General features: G+C 37.9%; 1 protein-coding gene across 14 annotated transcripts in view; it reads left to right on the forward strand.

The window, feature by feature from the left end:
• Positions 1-14,251, forward strand: part of SEMA5A (semaphorin 5A) — a 310,831-nt gene that overhangs the window by 291,142 nt on the left and 5,438 nt on the right. For all 14 annotated transcript variants that reach the window (XM_083854446.1, XM_083854449.1, XM_083854445.1 and 11 more), the window contains 4 exons: positions 3,545-3,715; positions 8,679-8,834; positions 10,910-10,957; positions 13,133-13,344. In XM_083854446.1, the coding sequence (XP_083710572.1) occupies positions 3,545-3,715; positions 8,679-8,834; positions 10,910-10,957; positions 13,133-13,344 (587 nt within the window). The remainder of the gene's footprint in view (positions 1-3,544; positions 3,716-8,678; positions 8,835-10,909; positions 10,958-13,132; positions 13,345-14,251) is intronic.

Below are 14,251 nucleotides of genomic sequence, written 5' to 3' on the forward strand. Positions count from 1 at the left end.
GAAGGGAGCGGGAGGCTGCCCAACATGCAGACAGTTTATAAAGGAGGCTGCAATCCTATCTATGTTCTCATGAAAGCAGGTGATGTCAGTGTGTCTGCCCCCACTTCCTTGTAAAACCCAAAGTGCATAGCAGGGTATCCAGTTTACTTAATTGTCTCTTGGAAATTCTCCAGTTGTGTGGATGTTTTGTTGTGTCCTCAGGAGATCCCATTTCTGTACTCTGTTTCTTCCTGGCACATCCTATTCCCTATGGTGTGTGTTTCGTTCATTACAGTGAAGAAATACTTATTAACCTCAACAACGGCCAGTAGGCAAAAAGTTGTTTGCTTTACTGAAAGTGCACTGTTTGATAGCACCCTTGGAGCTAAAAAGAGTCTTCTTCCTAAAGGGACCAACCTCAGCAATTGTCAGAAGATGTAAAGACTCTAAATCTTTCATTGTGGAGCTACTTTAATGACTTTCTTTTGTCCAACATCTCTACAAAATTGTTATGTAAAGAAACTGTAGTGACTGGAACTTTTCTTGCTGCTGTGTATTTTTCCTCCTGTAAGAGTCAGAAATAACATTAAGGGCTCTATGACAAAAGGAAAAAAAAGGAAAAATAAAAAACAAACCAGATGGTGCTGTGTTGCTAAGCAACTTAAAGAAAGATGAAAGAAACCATAGAGCTCTATTTAGGTCTTTTAAAAACTCAAGCAGTAAATACCCACTCCTTTGATCTTATTTAACCATGACGATGCCTTATTATCTTCTGTTGCTGAAAAGAAAAAGTTCTGGTGACTTTATTGAAAGAGGTAGTTACAACAGTCCTTGAAAGGTTAGACGCAGTCTGTCAGTAAATAGTTGCTAAAAAAATCAGTTATAATTGCACTGTCCAGCTCAACTAAGATCAACTCTAACACTGTCTATTATATTTGTCCTTCCCCACCTTCCCCAGACCCACTCCTCCTTTTACACCTGAAGACAAACAGTACAGCCATGATCACTGCAGCTGGTATGTCACATTGGTCTCTGTGTTCTTGGCCACCTGAAGATCAATGGCAATTTCAAATGCAAGTGCATTTGTAATTCTCACTCTGGTCCATGGAAAAATAAGTAGGAAAGTGTGGGGGGTCATTGTCTCCATTAGAGTGAACAATGCACTGGCAATGTCTGCAGACAATTTATGTTCTGTGTAGTTAATCTCAGGCAGAATCAATTCTGTTTCATGAAGATATATATGCTGCAGCAGACATGCCTCTGATCATTCATTTGAGCTAGTCAAAGATCACTTTTAAAGAAAAAAAATAAAAGAAGAAAAAGGGAGTATCTAGAAAGGTAAAGCTTTAGTATTGTATGAAATAAATAGGTTGGGTAACAGCTTCTGCTTTTATTTGAAGTATGTAAAAAAAAAAAAAAAAGAGGAAAGAAGCAAGTTCTGAATAAAAGATACCGTGTCTTGAAATTGTTATAAAATTGCACAGTATATTTCATCTGCACTGAAGACAAATAACCTGTGGCTTTCTTTGATATGAGTTTGCATAATACTGCATTAATAGAGTTAGCTCAGGCAAAAAGACATATTTGTTTTCCAGTGAAAAGTATGAATAAGAAAAATACAAGTAGGAGAACAAGTCAGATACTCTACCAAGATACAGTATTTATTTATGATAGGTAGTATAAAACTCTCTCATGCATGATGATTTGTTGTACGATGTAGCAATCATTAAAATCCTTAATAATGGAAATAATTTATTTAAATTGCGTACTTGGAATATAGTACCAGATTATAGAAATCCTGTCTGTCAAATCAGGCTTCAGAGTTCAGATAAATTAGCTGCAAGAGTTTTCACAACTACAGGTCTTACCAAGGAAGTCCCAAGTCCATGCTTTCTTGATTTTTAGGATGGTGTTGCAAACAAACAATACAGGGAATAAAAGGCAATATATTCAACTACTGTAGTAAAAAGATTAGTAAATAGTCTTTGGTATGCAATAGTGAATTATCTGTTTGATTAGCAGTTGAGAACCTGAAGCTGTACTGTATCTGAAGTGACATTAAAAATGCATGCATGTATAGCTTTTAATATAAAAAAATCTCCTAGCTTATTTTCTCACTGTTGGAGACTTTACATAGAAATCACTCTACTCGACTCACCAAGTGCATTTGTGATATGCAATCCTGTAAAGCCAAAACAAATATTTTTTTAAAATGTTCTACATCTCCATCTAAGAGAGAATCTAAATGCAAATAAGACATAGATATTTTCATTGTAAGCTAATTTTTTAAGAGTTGCAACCTTTTTTTTTTTTATGGTAAGAGACAATGATGGAATAGCATTTCAATAAACCAGTAAAAACTATCCCTTGAAAAGCTGTTTCATTAATTGAATGGGAAAGGTTAAAAAGACGTGGTAAATAATTTACGTCCGTAAGGATTCAAGTGATAATGCTTTAAATAGAGGTTTGAAGAGAAATTCATTTTTTGAAGGATATGAAAATTTTGAAAGTTTACGGTTTTGTCTCTTAAAAAAAAAAAAAAGGAAAAGATAAATGAAGGAAATACTGAGATTCTTGCAGAAAGAATACTTCTCTGGGAGTGGGAGAAGTACATCTTACTTTGTCATGTGACTACAGGTGTAAAGTCTTTGGCAGATGGGCTACAATGTGGCTGTAAATACCAGAAATACATTCTGGAGCAATAGTTTTAAGGACAGGGGCTCAAAGGAGCCAGACTGGTGCAGGCAATGAGGTGAACTTTCATTTAAATCTTGTCTAGTAGCTGTGTGTCATAAATCATATGACAAATGGGTCTCCCATGAAATCCAGCCTACATTTCAGAAGAATGTTGTGAAAACTCTGACTGGAGAATAGTCTGATATACTTGAATTAGTAAATGCAAAAAGGGGAAGGGAGGGTAAGATAAAAAATAATATTTATTCTTCAAAAACTTGTTTTAAAAACTTAAAGTGGCAACTCTTTTTTGTCAATGTGTGTTGCTTTCTTAAACTTCTGCCTTTGTTCTACTTCTGACATCAGTGGTAGTGCTGTGTTAAGACTGTAACATTATATTGGCCCATCAAATCCTACAACTGTATTAGATCATTTGAGATGGGGTTGTAGGGTTAAGGCAATCCACCTGAAATTCTGGATTGCTCCATCCTTCTGTTGCTATTATTTGGCTCTGTTTTATTTCTATCAATAAAAAACTACTTTGAGCTTACAATATTTCTGCTAAACGAGCTTTGGCATTTTGTTTCCTCAAAACTGAGAAAAGAAAAGGAAAAGAAGAAAAAAAGATTTTTCCCCTAAAGATGTTATAATACCCACTAAAAGTGTCTTATATGTATGAGTAATTTTGTTAGGCTTTTCCAGCATACCAGGGCCCTTTAAAATTAAATTGCATTGTGATTAAATTTATGGGAACTATTTTTCAGTGGCAGCTAAAAAATCCAGTAGTTTCAGTAGGGCATGAATTAGATCCCCAGAATATGAGAAAGATGAGCTGGATTATGTCATGTCATGTCATCAGCTTGGAAAAATACAGTATTCTTTGTCTTTTCAGTGGATGGAGGCTGGTCTTGTTGGTCATCTTGGTCCAAGTGCTCAGCAACGTGTGGAGGAGGGCATTACATGAGGACTCGCTCGTGCACAAACCCAGCCCCAGCCTACGGAGGGGACATCTGCCTTGGGCTGCACACTGAGGAGGCACTCTGCAACACACAGCCCTGCCCAGGTACAGCCAAACAGCCCATCCTTCTTGTTCTTTATGTGCCACAGAATAAAGCATTCCCAGTTAGGCAACATAGTGTCCTTGATCTATTATTCAGAAAGAAATAATTTCTCTCCCTTATTATGCAAACAATCAGCTTTTACATGTTACAATGCTACAGTAAATCAAGTACTAGCAGAATATGTTCTACAAGACACTGCCTCCTTCCTTCCTCTTGAAAAATTAAAATCTAAGTTACTGTATCTGAATCTGGATTAAGCAAAATTGTGTAATATTTGAAGTGGACCATGCAAATGGTTTATGAGACTTTTAATAAAAATATCACAAAGTGCTCTTGTTACAACACCAAACATTCACAGCAAGCATATTGCTGAGGTTAATATTCAACACGTGTTATCACTAGGTCTTTCAACTAGATTTGCCCTGTTTTCATATAAAACACAAAGAAAACTTTCATGGTCTTTGTAAAATTCCTTCTTCAACTTTGGATGTTAAGGAACAAAGACCTGATCTTTTTAAATGACTGTAGTGTGCTTAATAGATTAAATGTCTCAGCACTCCTGCGAGTTGTATGATATTATGGGTCATGTCTATTTCTGTAACTTTGACTCTGCCTTTTGACTCATATTAAATGAAACTCCTTTTTTTAAAATTAAGTGAGAAATTGAGATTAAAACCATATAAACTTTCATGTATTACTGATTAGTGGATTGCAAACAACAGCAAAAGGAAAGAAGCTCTGATGCCACACTGTATTACTTGCTTCACTTAGAGCTGCTAGACATCATAGCAAAGGTCTTCTGCTCATATGATGAGGCTGTGCATGGCACAAGCACTGAGGGCAAAAGCCCCATGAGTCTGAATGGGTCATATTACTTGTTATGGTTCTTTCCTTTTCTAGGTACTACATATCTGCCAGCAGAATAAAAGTACCTACCTTGTCAAAATTAAAGCAGATTGGGTTAAAAATCCCCAGTTGGGTTTAAAAAAAAAAAAAAAAAAAAAAAAGCCAACGACAGAATCAGTTGATTATTTGATTTTTTGAGACAGACAGTGTACATTTCTATGTAGAAGTTGCATAGCTGCCTTGAAATCCTTTAAGGCATCTTTGAAAGGCCAGAGCTGGCGTGTTCATTGTGCTAGTATTGTAGCTCTTTCTCTTGTGGTGCATTTATTTTCTACCACCATTTTCTTATAAATGATAGTTTGCCAACATTCATAAATAATTTCTTCATCTTGTTTTGACCTGCCTATGACACAAAATTTGGAACAGATGCAAGATGGACAAGGAGGTTGTTTTTGTTCATCTTGGTTCAAGAAAGTGGAAACCCTTATAAAACAATAGCACTTCAGAGGCATAAAATGTATTTTTCACATTCTGTAATATTTTATTGATATTTCAATCTCACTGAAAATTTGCCATAGATTTTTAAAACAACACATCATCCACTAGCTGTGAGAATGGCCCTTGCCTCATGTTTACAATATGGATTTCAAAACTGCTTTTTACTGCTCTTATTTCACATGGGAATGGGTCAAAAAAAACCCACAGTGCTTCACAGATCAAGTTTGGGCAGATGCCTGAACACCTGCAGAGCCATTTTCTTGTGGTAAGGACCAGGTGAAGAGTGGTTCCTTGTGCAAATCAGAAAACACCCTTGCTGACATTCACTGCTTGAGTGACATACTCAGTATAAGAGAACAGTACTGACACTTGGAATCTAAGAGCAACTAACCAGCACAGAAATGAATATACAAAAAGTGGAAATTATTAGTAACGTTTCTTAAGTTGTGAAAAGAGCAAAGATATTTTGGCATTTGAAATACTCTTTTTTTTAATTCCCAATAAAACTAGCAGAGAACTAAACTTTCTGGAATCCTGATACTAAGGATTTGTAGAGGATATAGAGATTTAATAGCAAATCCAACTGAAAGTATTCAAATATGCACTTAAAAGAAAGTAACAGGCTCGTGTCTGCAAAACACATCAATTTTTCTCATCATTCATTTTAAAAGCTCTGTCATTGAATTTGTAGTTTTTATTTTAATTTACCCAAATGCAATCACAGCAATATGAAAGGAAGCACTGCAGTATTCATCAGTAGTGGCTGATTATCAGTAAGTGTAACCAGTTGCAGTGGTGTCTGCAATATGTTGCATAAAACAGTGTTTTATACCTTAAGTATTTACAGCTTCTGTAAGAGGTGAAAATACATTCTGTCCTTGGCTTGGTGACTTACACGTAAAAATAATGGACAAAGCACCTGAACATTTAGCAATGGTGGTGTAATACTGCATGAAAGAAATTTAAATGTTACATTGAATAATCTGATCTTTCTGCAGTGCTGCCTTCACCAAGGGATTTCTTAGGAGCTGCTTTATCTTAACCTGGTTTCAAAGGCCAGCCAAGACTCTGTACAAAGAAGATATAGCACATCATGATTAGAGGTGAAACGTTAGAGGTGAAAAGCCAGGTTAAACACCTCTCCAGTCCACTTTCTCTTCTACATTCTCATCACTTGTGCACAGAACTGAGGAGCAAGTTGAGAGGAGCCTGCCTGAGGTGCAAGAGAGCCTCAGATACCTTGAAGATACAACAATCAGAGGAATGAGGCAAGAGAGCTGACTCAGTAGAAGAGCATGCAAAAGCTATGGGATCACCTTCCCATGGCACATCTGACAATTTGAAGTCATACATCTGTTAGTCTTGGGTGCCTTACTTCTCTGCAGCTCCTGAGCTCCCAACAATGTCCTCAAAGTACAGGTTTGGTGTGAGGACCCACCACTGCAGGGGTGAGCCTCTATTTCATGCTTGCACCAATGTGCCCTTCTCCTCCTCTGTGATTCTGTGTGCCTGATGGAGCTGATCAGCTTGGCAGCAGGCCCACAGACCACCTGTCCTGTAGTGTCTGAGTGCACTGCAGGGCTCACAGTTTCCTTATGGGTCCCCTAAGGAGCAGGATGAAACAATAACCTTGCCCAGTCACCTATATATGGCTTAGCATGATCCCTGTGTACTCTGGAGTTCCTATTTCACCATGGGATGGAGCTTCTTCAGCAAAGGATCTAGCAGGACAAAAGCATGCTGCACAAGATGGGGCTGCAGAGTGCACCAGTCAACAAGATGCATTTAGGATACCCGCAAGTATTTTGGCACCTGCTGCATATATCCCAATTATACCAGGACTGGAGAAGAATCTTGGCTCTGGCTTAAACATGCTCTCTGCCACCAGTGAAAACTGGGCCAAAACTTATAATGGGCAACATTCCTTTAGGCTTGAATGAGCAGGGCTTTATTGTTACTAAAAAGGGTAAAGATTCAGATATTTATTTTACTTAGATCCAGCAGCTGACACTGGAGGTGATAACAGCAGCTCCTGGATGTGCCACACTAAGTAAGCAGAAGAAGCCTGTCCATTTGCTTGACTCCCACCTCAGCTCTCCTACCCCCCTGAATTAGGATTGAACTACATTTTGGCATCTGCCTCTCTGCTCCTAGTACCCACTCTACTAATGAGCCCCTCCAGGGCCTTTCCTAGGAAACAGAAAAACTAAAGGACAAAGCTGAGTATTTCTGCTGCTCATGAGAACAAGATCTTACAAGCTAATTGTATCAAGGTATTTTTCCTGTTGTTCAAAGAAGGCCTCATCCAGATAGTTACAAATTGTTCATTAAATATCAATATCCTTGTTCTTAACTGACCTGCTAGGTAAATCTATTTAATAAATAACACCTATTGCTTGGCATCTTTCAAGACTGCAATCTCAAATATTCCTTCTGCAGTCTGTTAAATTTTAGATGACTGAGAGTTTTAACTTCTTTCCCGTGTGAACAAGGGGAAAGTAATGAGTAAATGTGAACCTTGTATTCTGAAATTATACAAGGCATTGGAAGGGCCCCAAAGTGTGTAAAACTTCCTTAACTTTCCACCTGATTAACAGTGTAGAAAAGCTTCACTAATTCACAAATTGTAATGTTCTTCAATCTAACTTGAATCAAATTTAGAAAATACACAGCTTTTTATTTCAGGCAAAATGAAAATACTTTTTATTGGCATAAAATTATTTAAAATTTTGAAGCAGAAACAAGTTTGGTTTGGAATAGTAGGGCACTATTTATTCTATATCAAAACCATAAAACCTATCTCAGTGGGAAAGCTGACGGAAAAAAGGAACTTTATCTGAGCTCTGTCTTTCCTATATTTGCCAAACTCAGAAGACTCCCATGAAGGGAAGGCTTGGCCTTGGGTTGTAAGAATGCTGAGTGCAGCAAACTCACACCACCTCATGGGAATGAGATTAATTCACTTCATTTAAGGAAAGTATGTGAGATCTCGCAGGTATGAAATAAAAATATCTTAATCAAAGCTACATGAGGAGAGGAAGAAAGAAAAGAAATAGAAGGTGACAAATTGAATGGGGAAGAGAAAATGAGACTCTACAGCCAAGAAATGAACCTGAAATAGCAAAAGCTGAAAAAAAAAAAAACTTTGAAAAATCTTCAAGATGCTTCTGTTTTTGTGGTTAAATACACATCCATTTTCAGATTGGAATATATACTCTTATAGTTCTCATTGCTTCTTGTCAGGTACATAAAAAAGTGCAGTGCCCTTGTCTACACTAATGACCTAGACTGGAATTAATTCCACAGCTATCATGCTTTCAGTCACCTCCACAGAATTCTCCAGCATCTCACTTGCACACACAAAGGCCATGGCAGAAGCCAAAACCATGAGATGTCTGTGGCAAATTTACCATTACATCCACATTTCAGAGACTTCTGCCAAAGCCAAGCTGCCTTTGTTTCATTGCAGTGAAGGAGCTGCCCTCTCTCTGCAAGATGGTGGTAGCTGGGGAGGAGGCTTTCTGTCCTAACTCAGAAACACAAGCTATTTTTCTCTCACTCAGTGCCCTTGAGCTCCTTAATCACAGTGTCTGCACGTGTGTCCCTCTCTGCCTGTTGCAGACAGCTGGTCCGAGTGGTCCGAGTGGTCTGACTGTGACTCGTCTGGCGTCCAGACCCGCGCCCGGCAGTGCGCCCTTTTGTTCCCTGTGGGCAGCCAGTGCACAGGCAACACCACCGAGAGCCGAGCCTGCGCTGCCGACTCCAACTTCATACCAGGTGAGATCAGCCAGCTCCTGGAAGGGTTTGTGAAATCTCTGTTAAATCTCTGAGTCATAGCACTGCTTCAGACTGCACTGTGCAGATCCATGAGCTGAAGCAGAACTGGACTTTAGTCAGCACAAGCATGTTGGTCTACTGTGTAGAGACAATGTTCTTAGATCTGGTGTCTCCATAAAAATCTGACCCATGATATCCAGTGCTGTGGAGCTGTCCCTACTGTCACTGCCTGGGACTTTGTTAGTCACTGTCACAGCATTCTACAGGTCTTCCCCATTCTGCTTGGTAACAGGGGATGAGTACACACAGCAAGCAGAAATAATTTGCTTTTTGTCTTAAGTGTTTTTGAGACTAGGATTATTAAAGAAACATTGCTGTAGGTTTTGTGGTTTGCATGTACAAAATGAGTGCTGTGGTTGTTAATCTGGAAATCATTTCATAGAGTCCCTTTCATTAATAACTGCTCAGAAAGGCAAATACTATTAGCTTTGCCTCCAGTCCTTATCTCCCATGACTGCTAAGTACCTGATGGATAGTCATGTTATTATTCTATAGTATTTGGTAAAACTCATGACTGTACTTTTGTTTTTAAATCACAGGAGTTATTTAAATCCACACAACAGTATGGGTGGTCACATTGCATTGCTGTTAACAGTTGACTTTCTCCCTATGTACATTAAAAAAATCTAGGGGGCTTTTCACAGCCAGAAAAATTTACAAATTCATTGCATTTCAAATGTATCCTTTGAAATGTAGCTGTGTTTATTCAGTGCAGCAACCTTTTCTTTGTGTGACTATGCAGTAAACTATAGTACAATGTAACAAAGACATCAGCAAAGTTAAACTCTGTTTTTATGGATAGTGCATGAGGCTTTAACTCCCAAATAGTATTTTCCTCTAAAACCAATGTGAAAAATGTCAGTATGAAAGCAAAACCTCCCACATTGTATTTTCTCTTTTCTAAGGCTTTTGAAGCTCTATTAATATTCACATTCTGTGACTCTGCAGCTTAATCTAATATAAATTCTACATCTTGTTTTGGAAGGTAGGCATTTTCAGAATCTGAAACAAGCCACCACATCTCTTTCCCTTCTGCTTTGTTTGCTGCTCCTCCTCACATTACCAATAACACAGCAGATAAGGTCATGCTCATTACTCCCACCTTAGGGAATTGAGCTTGCTTTCTTTGGTTCATTTGGCTTGCTTTTACTCATCCAAGTCCTATAACTCAGGGGTTTCCCCCCTATCTCTTGGCTGAAAAGACTAGTCCCTACAGAAGTGGCAACTTTCCTCTGTTGTAAGAACTGGACACAGTACTAGCTAATTTCTGGATCTTTTCCTTCCCTTCATTTGTTGCTTGGAAAGACGTTATCAAAAAACTTTAAATTCTGCTTTTTTGAAATCCATGTATACTGTGTCAGCTAAACCACTTGCATACAGGTGATCCTTGACCCTTTCAGAGAGGTTCAAGAGACTGATTTGTAAGGCAGAACTTCCCTTTATAGAAATTATGGTCTGGAAGTAAGGAGTGGAAAAGCTCAATTGCCAACAGATTTTATTCTGTATTTTCAAAGAAAAAATGGTAAGGATATAGGCTGGAATTGCATTTTATTAGTTTACGACTGAGACCTATGAAATTTGCAGTCGTTTTTTTTTTGAAGATGCATAAATTCCCACTTTTCACATTAGTGCTAGATGAAACTTCTAGTAGTAATGAGCACATTTGAACACAAAGTAATTAAACTGCAGTTAATTTTGCTTCGCTAAATCAACTCTTTCTCCACAAGCCTAAACTCCACAAAGAATGTTTCTATGTGCACATCATCCTATTCATTCCAGAGATGTTTTGAGGCACTAATTAAATATAAGTTGCTGCTTTTGCTTGGGAAACTAAGGAACCAGAAGTTATCATGGGTCCTTTCTATTAATTCTACCACATAGTGAAAATATTTTTTATCTTGAATTTGAGGTGGATGTAATAGAATGAATTTTTAAATCCTTATTGTGTTAATTTAACTAGAAGTTCTTTGCAGTACTTTTTCTTCTTGGCCTAAGTGGTTTCTTTATTTTTCTAGAAATATCTGTGGCACGATCCAGCAGCATAGAAGAGAAACGATGTGGCGGTAAGTTTTCAGCTCAAGATATCTATTAAATGCTGAAATATTGATTCCCCACTTTTTTGCTTTTGTTTCACCTTTTGCACTCCCTTAGTATTATTCTACCTTCTAAATGCTGCATTCTCATTATTTACACTTGTCCAGAAAAAAAAGTAGTTACCTGTACAGAAAAATGTAGTTATTACAGGATTTCTCATTAAATATCCATCTGTCATTGGTGACCTTTGAGAGTAGAACATGCATTATTGGATGTTTGTATTTTCTTTGTCAGCGTGGCAGTCTTTTTGTACTCAAAAAGAAATACCTATATTAATCTAGTTATCAGAAGGTCAAAATTTGTAAATTTGTTGCTCCGCTTTTTTCAGGATAATAAATCCACAAACTTCTTTTAGACTTCAAATAAACAGCAGAAAACCAGCCTGCTAACAAATTTAATAGCCCAGACTCTACCTGGGACTCATTTTCACCTTCATTTCCAGAGACAAAACTAAAAAGTAAAGAAAAGCTTCCATTCTGGAGAGTCGTGATGCTAGAAAACTAGATCTTGAAAGGAAAAACTTTTAAAACTACTAAACAAGAAGAAGAAGAAGAAGGAAAATGAACTTTTCTGTTTTTTCTGTGCTGAGCTATCGCGCTTAGTCTGTGTCGTCATGGTAATAGCTCTGGCCAGTTCTAGTATTCTTCCATGCACAGATAAGCTGCATTTTCAACCTAACAAAGGACAGTGAAAACACAGAGGTTATGCAAGGGTATTTGTGCATATGGTAACTTGTTACGGGAGCCAAGATAATGTAATTTGATTTTTTTCCTAATTAGGAAAACATTTTGCCAAGTTCTACAACACTGGGAAAGCCTAATAAAGGTGTAGAAGTATGTTTTAGTGATAGATTGATATACAGACACACTCAGCTGAGTCACCTAAATATTGGTTCATGTTTCTAAGTACTCAGGAGGCATGTAAAGGTCCTACCTTAGATTTTACAAAAAATGAGACCCATGTAGTGGCCCATTTTTCTTTTATTACAATGAAAAAGATCTAAGAGATATTTTCAAGACTAGCACCAGTATATCAGTTAAAAATCCTTTATTTGTACATTTAGGCAACAACAAACAAATTTTCAGTCATGCTAAAATTAAATTTCCAGCATGAGCTTTTCAGTGATACTTCTTCCCTCAAGTAAATCAAAAAGCGCAGCTCCAGTCTGAAATAACAATGAAAAGAAGTGCAACTTGTTTATTTTGAGCAAATCCTACTGGTGCCATATCTCATCTGGTATCTCTGTTCAGTAACATGAAGGGATAATTGTGCTTTAGCTTCCCTCCTACAGTTTCATGCTGCAGTGGGCTTTCTCTGTTTTAATCCTTGTCTAGTTGGAGAGGAAGGGTGCTGGGCTCTGAGTTGTTGACTTTGCACTCTCTGGCTGCCATGCTTGAAAGTGTATTGAGAGTCAAGGAGTCCATCTCTTGCCACTTCCCATTTCCCCCTAGAATGCTACCATTTCTTCCTCACTCTCCCTTAAATGAATAAAAAATTCCAAGAGATGGAGAAGGCAACAAACTGGCCAAGTTACAAAAAGAATGGCAACCAGCAAGAATCAAAGCAGGGATGGAAAAACGTTTGCTGCTGCTTCTGGGACATGCATGCAATAAAAGGGATATGGAAAACATTTATGGAAAGCAGAAACGGGCTTTAAAGATATCAGGATTTTGTCAGTTCTGCCACGAGTCACTACGTGTAAGAGAAAAAACTGTAACAGCAGCAGAAGAGGTGATACCGTAGTTCACTGAAAGAAAAAAACCTATTTATGTATACTATATACATAATTTATGTATAACAAGGCTGTGTTATACAGTCTGAAAAAAACCCCCTGATGAACTACTCAAATATATGGAATGCAATTAATTCTTTTATTTGTGTTCTGAACTTGTTTAAGCATCTTTCAATGATCTCTACTTACAGAGATGTATGGGTATCTAAGATTCTTATAATGGTCCCTTCAGGGAGGTAAAATGAATTTGCTACCGTGGGTTAAACTATTGCAATTGAGATGTTTCAGGGAAACACGTGAAAATTCCATTATCCTTATTTGAATCAAACACTTGTCTACATTCTTCCCCGAGCTGAAGCTTTTACTGCTACTGCCTTTAAATTAAGATTGCCACCTTCTCTCCGCTCCACAGAGTTCAACATGTTCCACATGATTGCCGTGGGGTTAAGTAGCTCAATCCTTGGTTGCCTTCTCACCCTTCTCGTTTACACGTACTGCCAGCGGTACCAGCAGCAGTCCCACGACGCCACTGTCATCCACCCTGTGTCACCCGCCCCGCTCAACACCAGCATCACCAACCACATCAACAAACTGGACAAATACGACTCTGTAGAAGCCATCAAGGTGAGCAGAGGGCTGGGAGATACTCTATACACCTAGACAACACTTCTCCAGTATCAAAAGATATCGAAAGAGTTCTCCTTGCTACTTTTCCGCAGTGGCATTTGAGCTCAAATTATGCTGATTAATGACGAAAGTAGATTTCACTTGAGGTATTGTAATTGCAGATCCATTCACTTGTCAATCCCTGTTAGGCAGGAAGTTGAATTTTGCATGTGTCCATAATTTATACAGCACGTTTTCCTGGGAAAAAGCAAATCACTCAAGCTCTTTTGTGTGATTTTTTTCCCGATTGTGTTCCCTAGTGGCTTGTTCAAGAAGTAAATAGGGCCATTCACCATGGCATCTACTGAAGAAAATCCTTTGACTCTGATGATCCAGTGTCAAGGGCACTCTTCATCTTCCTGTGCTATGTCTCTGTATGGAAGATGTATCTGGTGAATATATTCTGGGTCAGACTCTTAGCTAGAGTTTATAGCCAAAGTACTCTGTGAAAAAGCAGTAAAAATGTACTGAGAGTCTATAATGATACCCATACTATTTCATCATTATTCCCAAATTGCTGTTTTCTTTTTGTGACCTTTTAAAATAACTCTGCATTTCAGGTCCACTGAATTAAGGAAGGACGTGCATTCTGAAAATACCTAGTTCAGTATCTTCAGATTACAGAGTTTATTCATGCAGCTGCAAAGCTTTTTTGCAAATGAGGACTTTTCTTAAATCCTACCTGGATAATCCAGATCTTAATTTCTGCATTTTTCTTTCTAATTAAAGACATTTTAATGAAAATCATTAAAAACAGCAAGAAAAGTCTGGATCTTCTAGTCAGCAGTGGAATATGGACCTAATTTAAAGCTTTTTCAAATTCCACATCATCTCTCTAGATGGTTACAGAAACAAAAAAAAACCC

This window comes from Zosterops lateralis, assembly GCF_965231275.1.
Source record: "Zosterops lateralis genome assembly, chromosome: 1".
NCBI lineage: Eukaryota > Metazoa > Chordata > Aves > Passeriformes > Zosteropidae > Zosterops > Zosterops lateralis.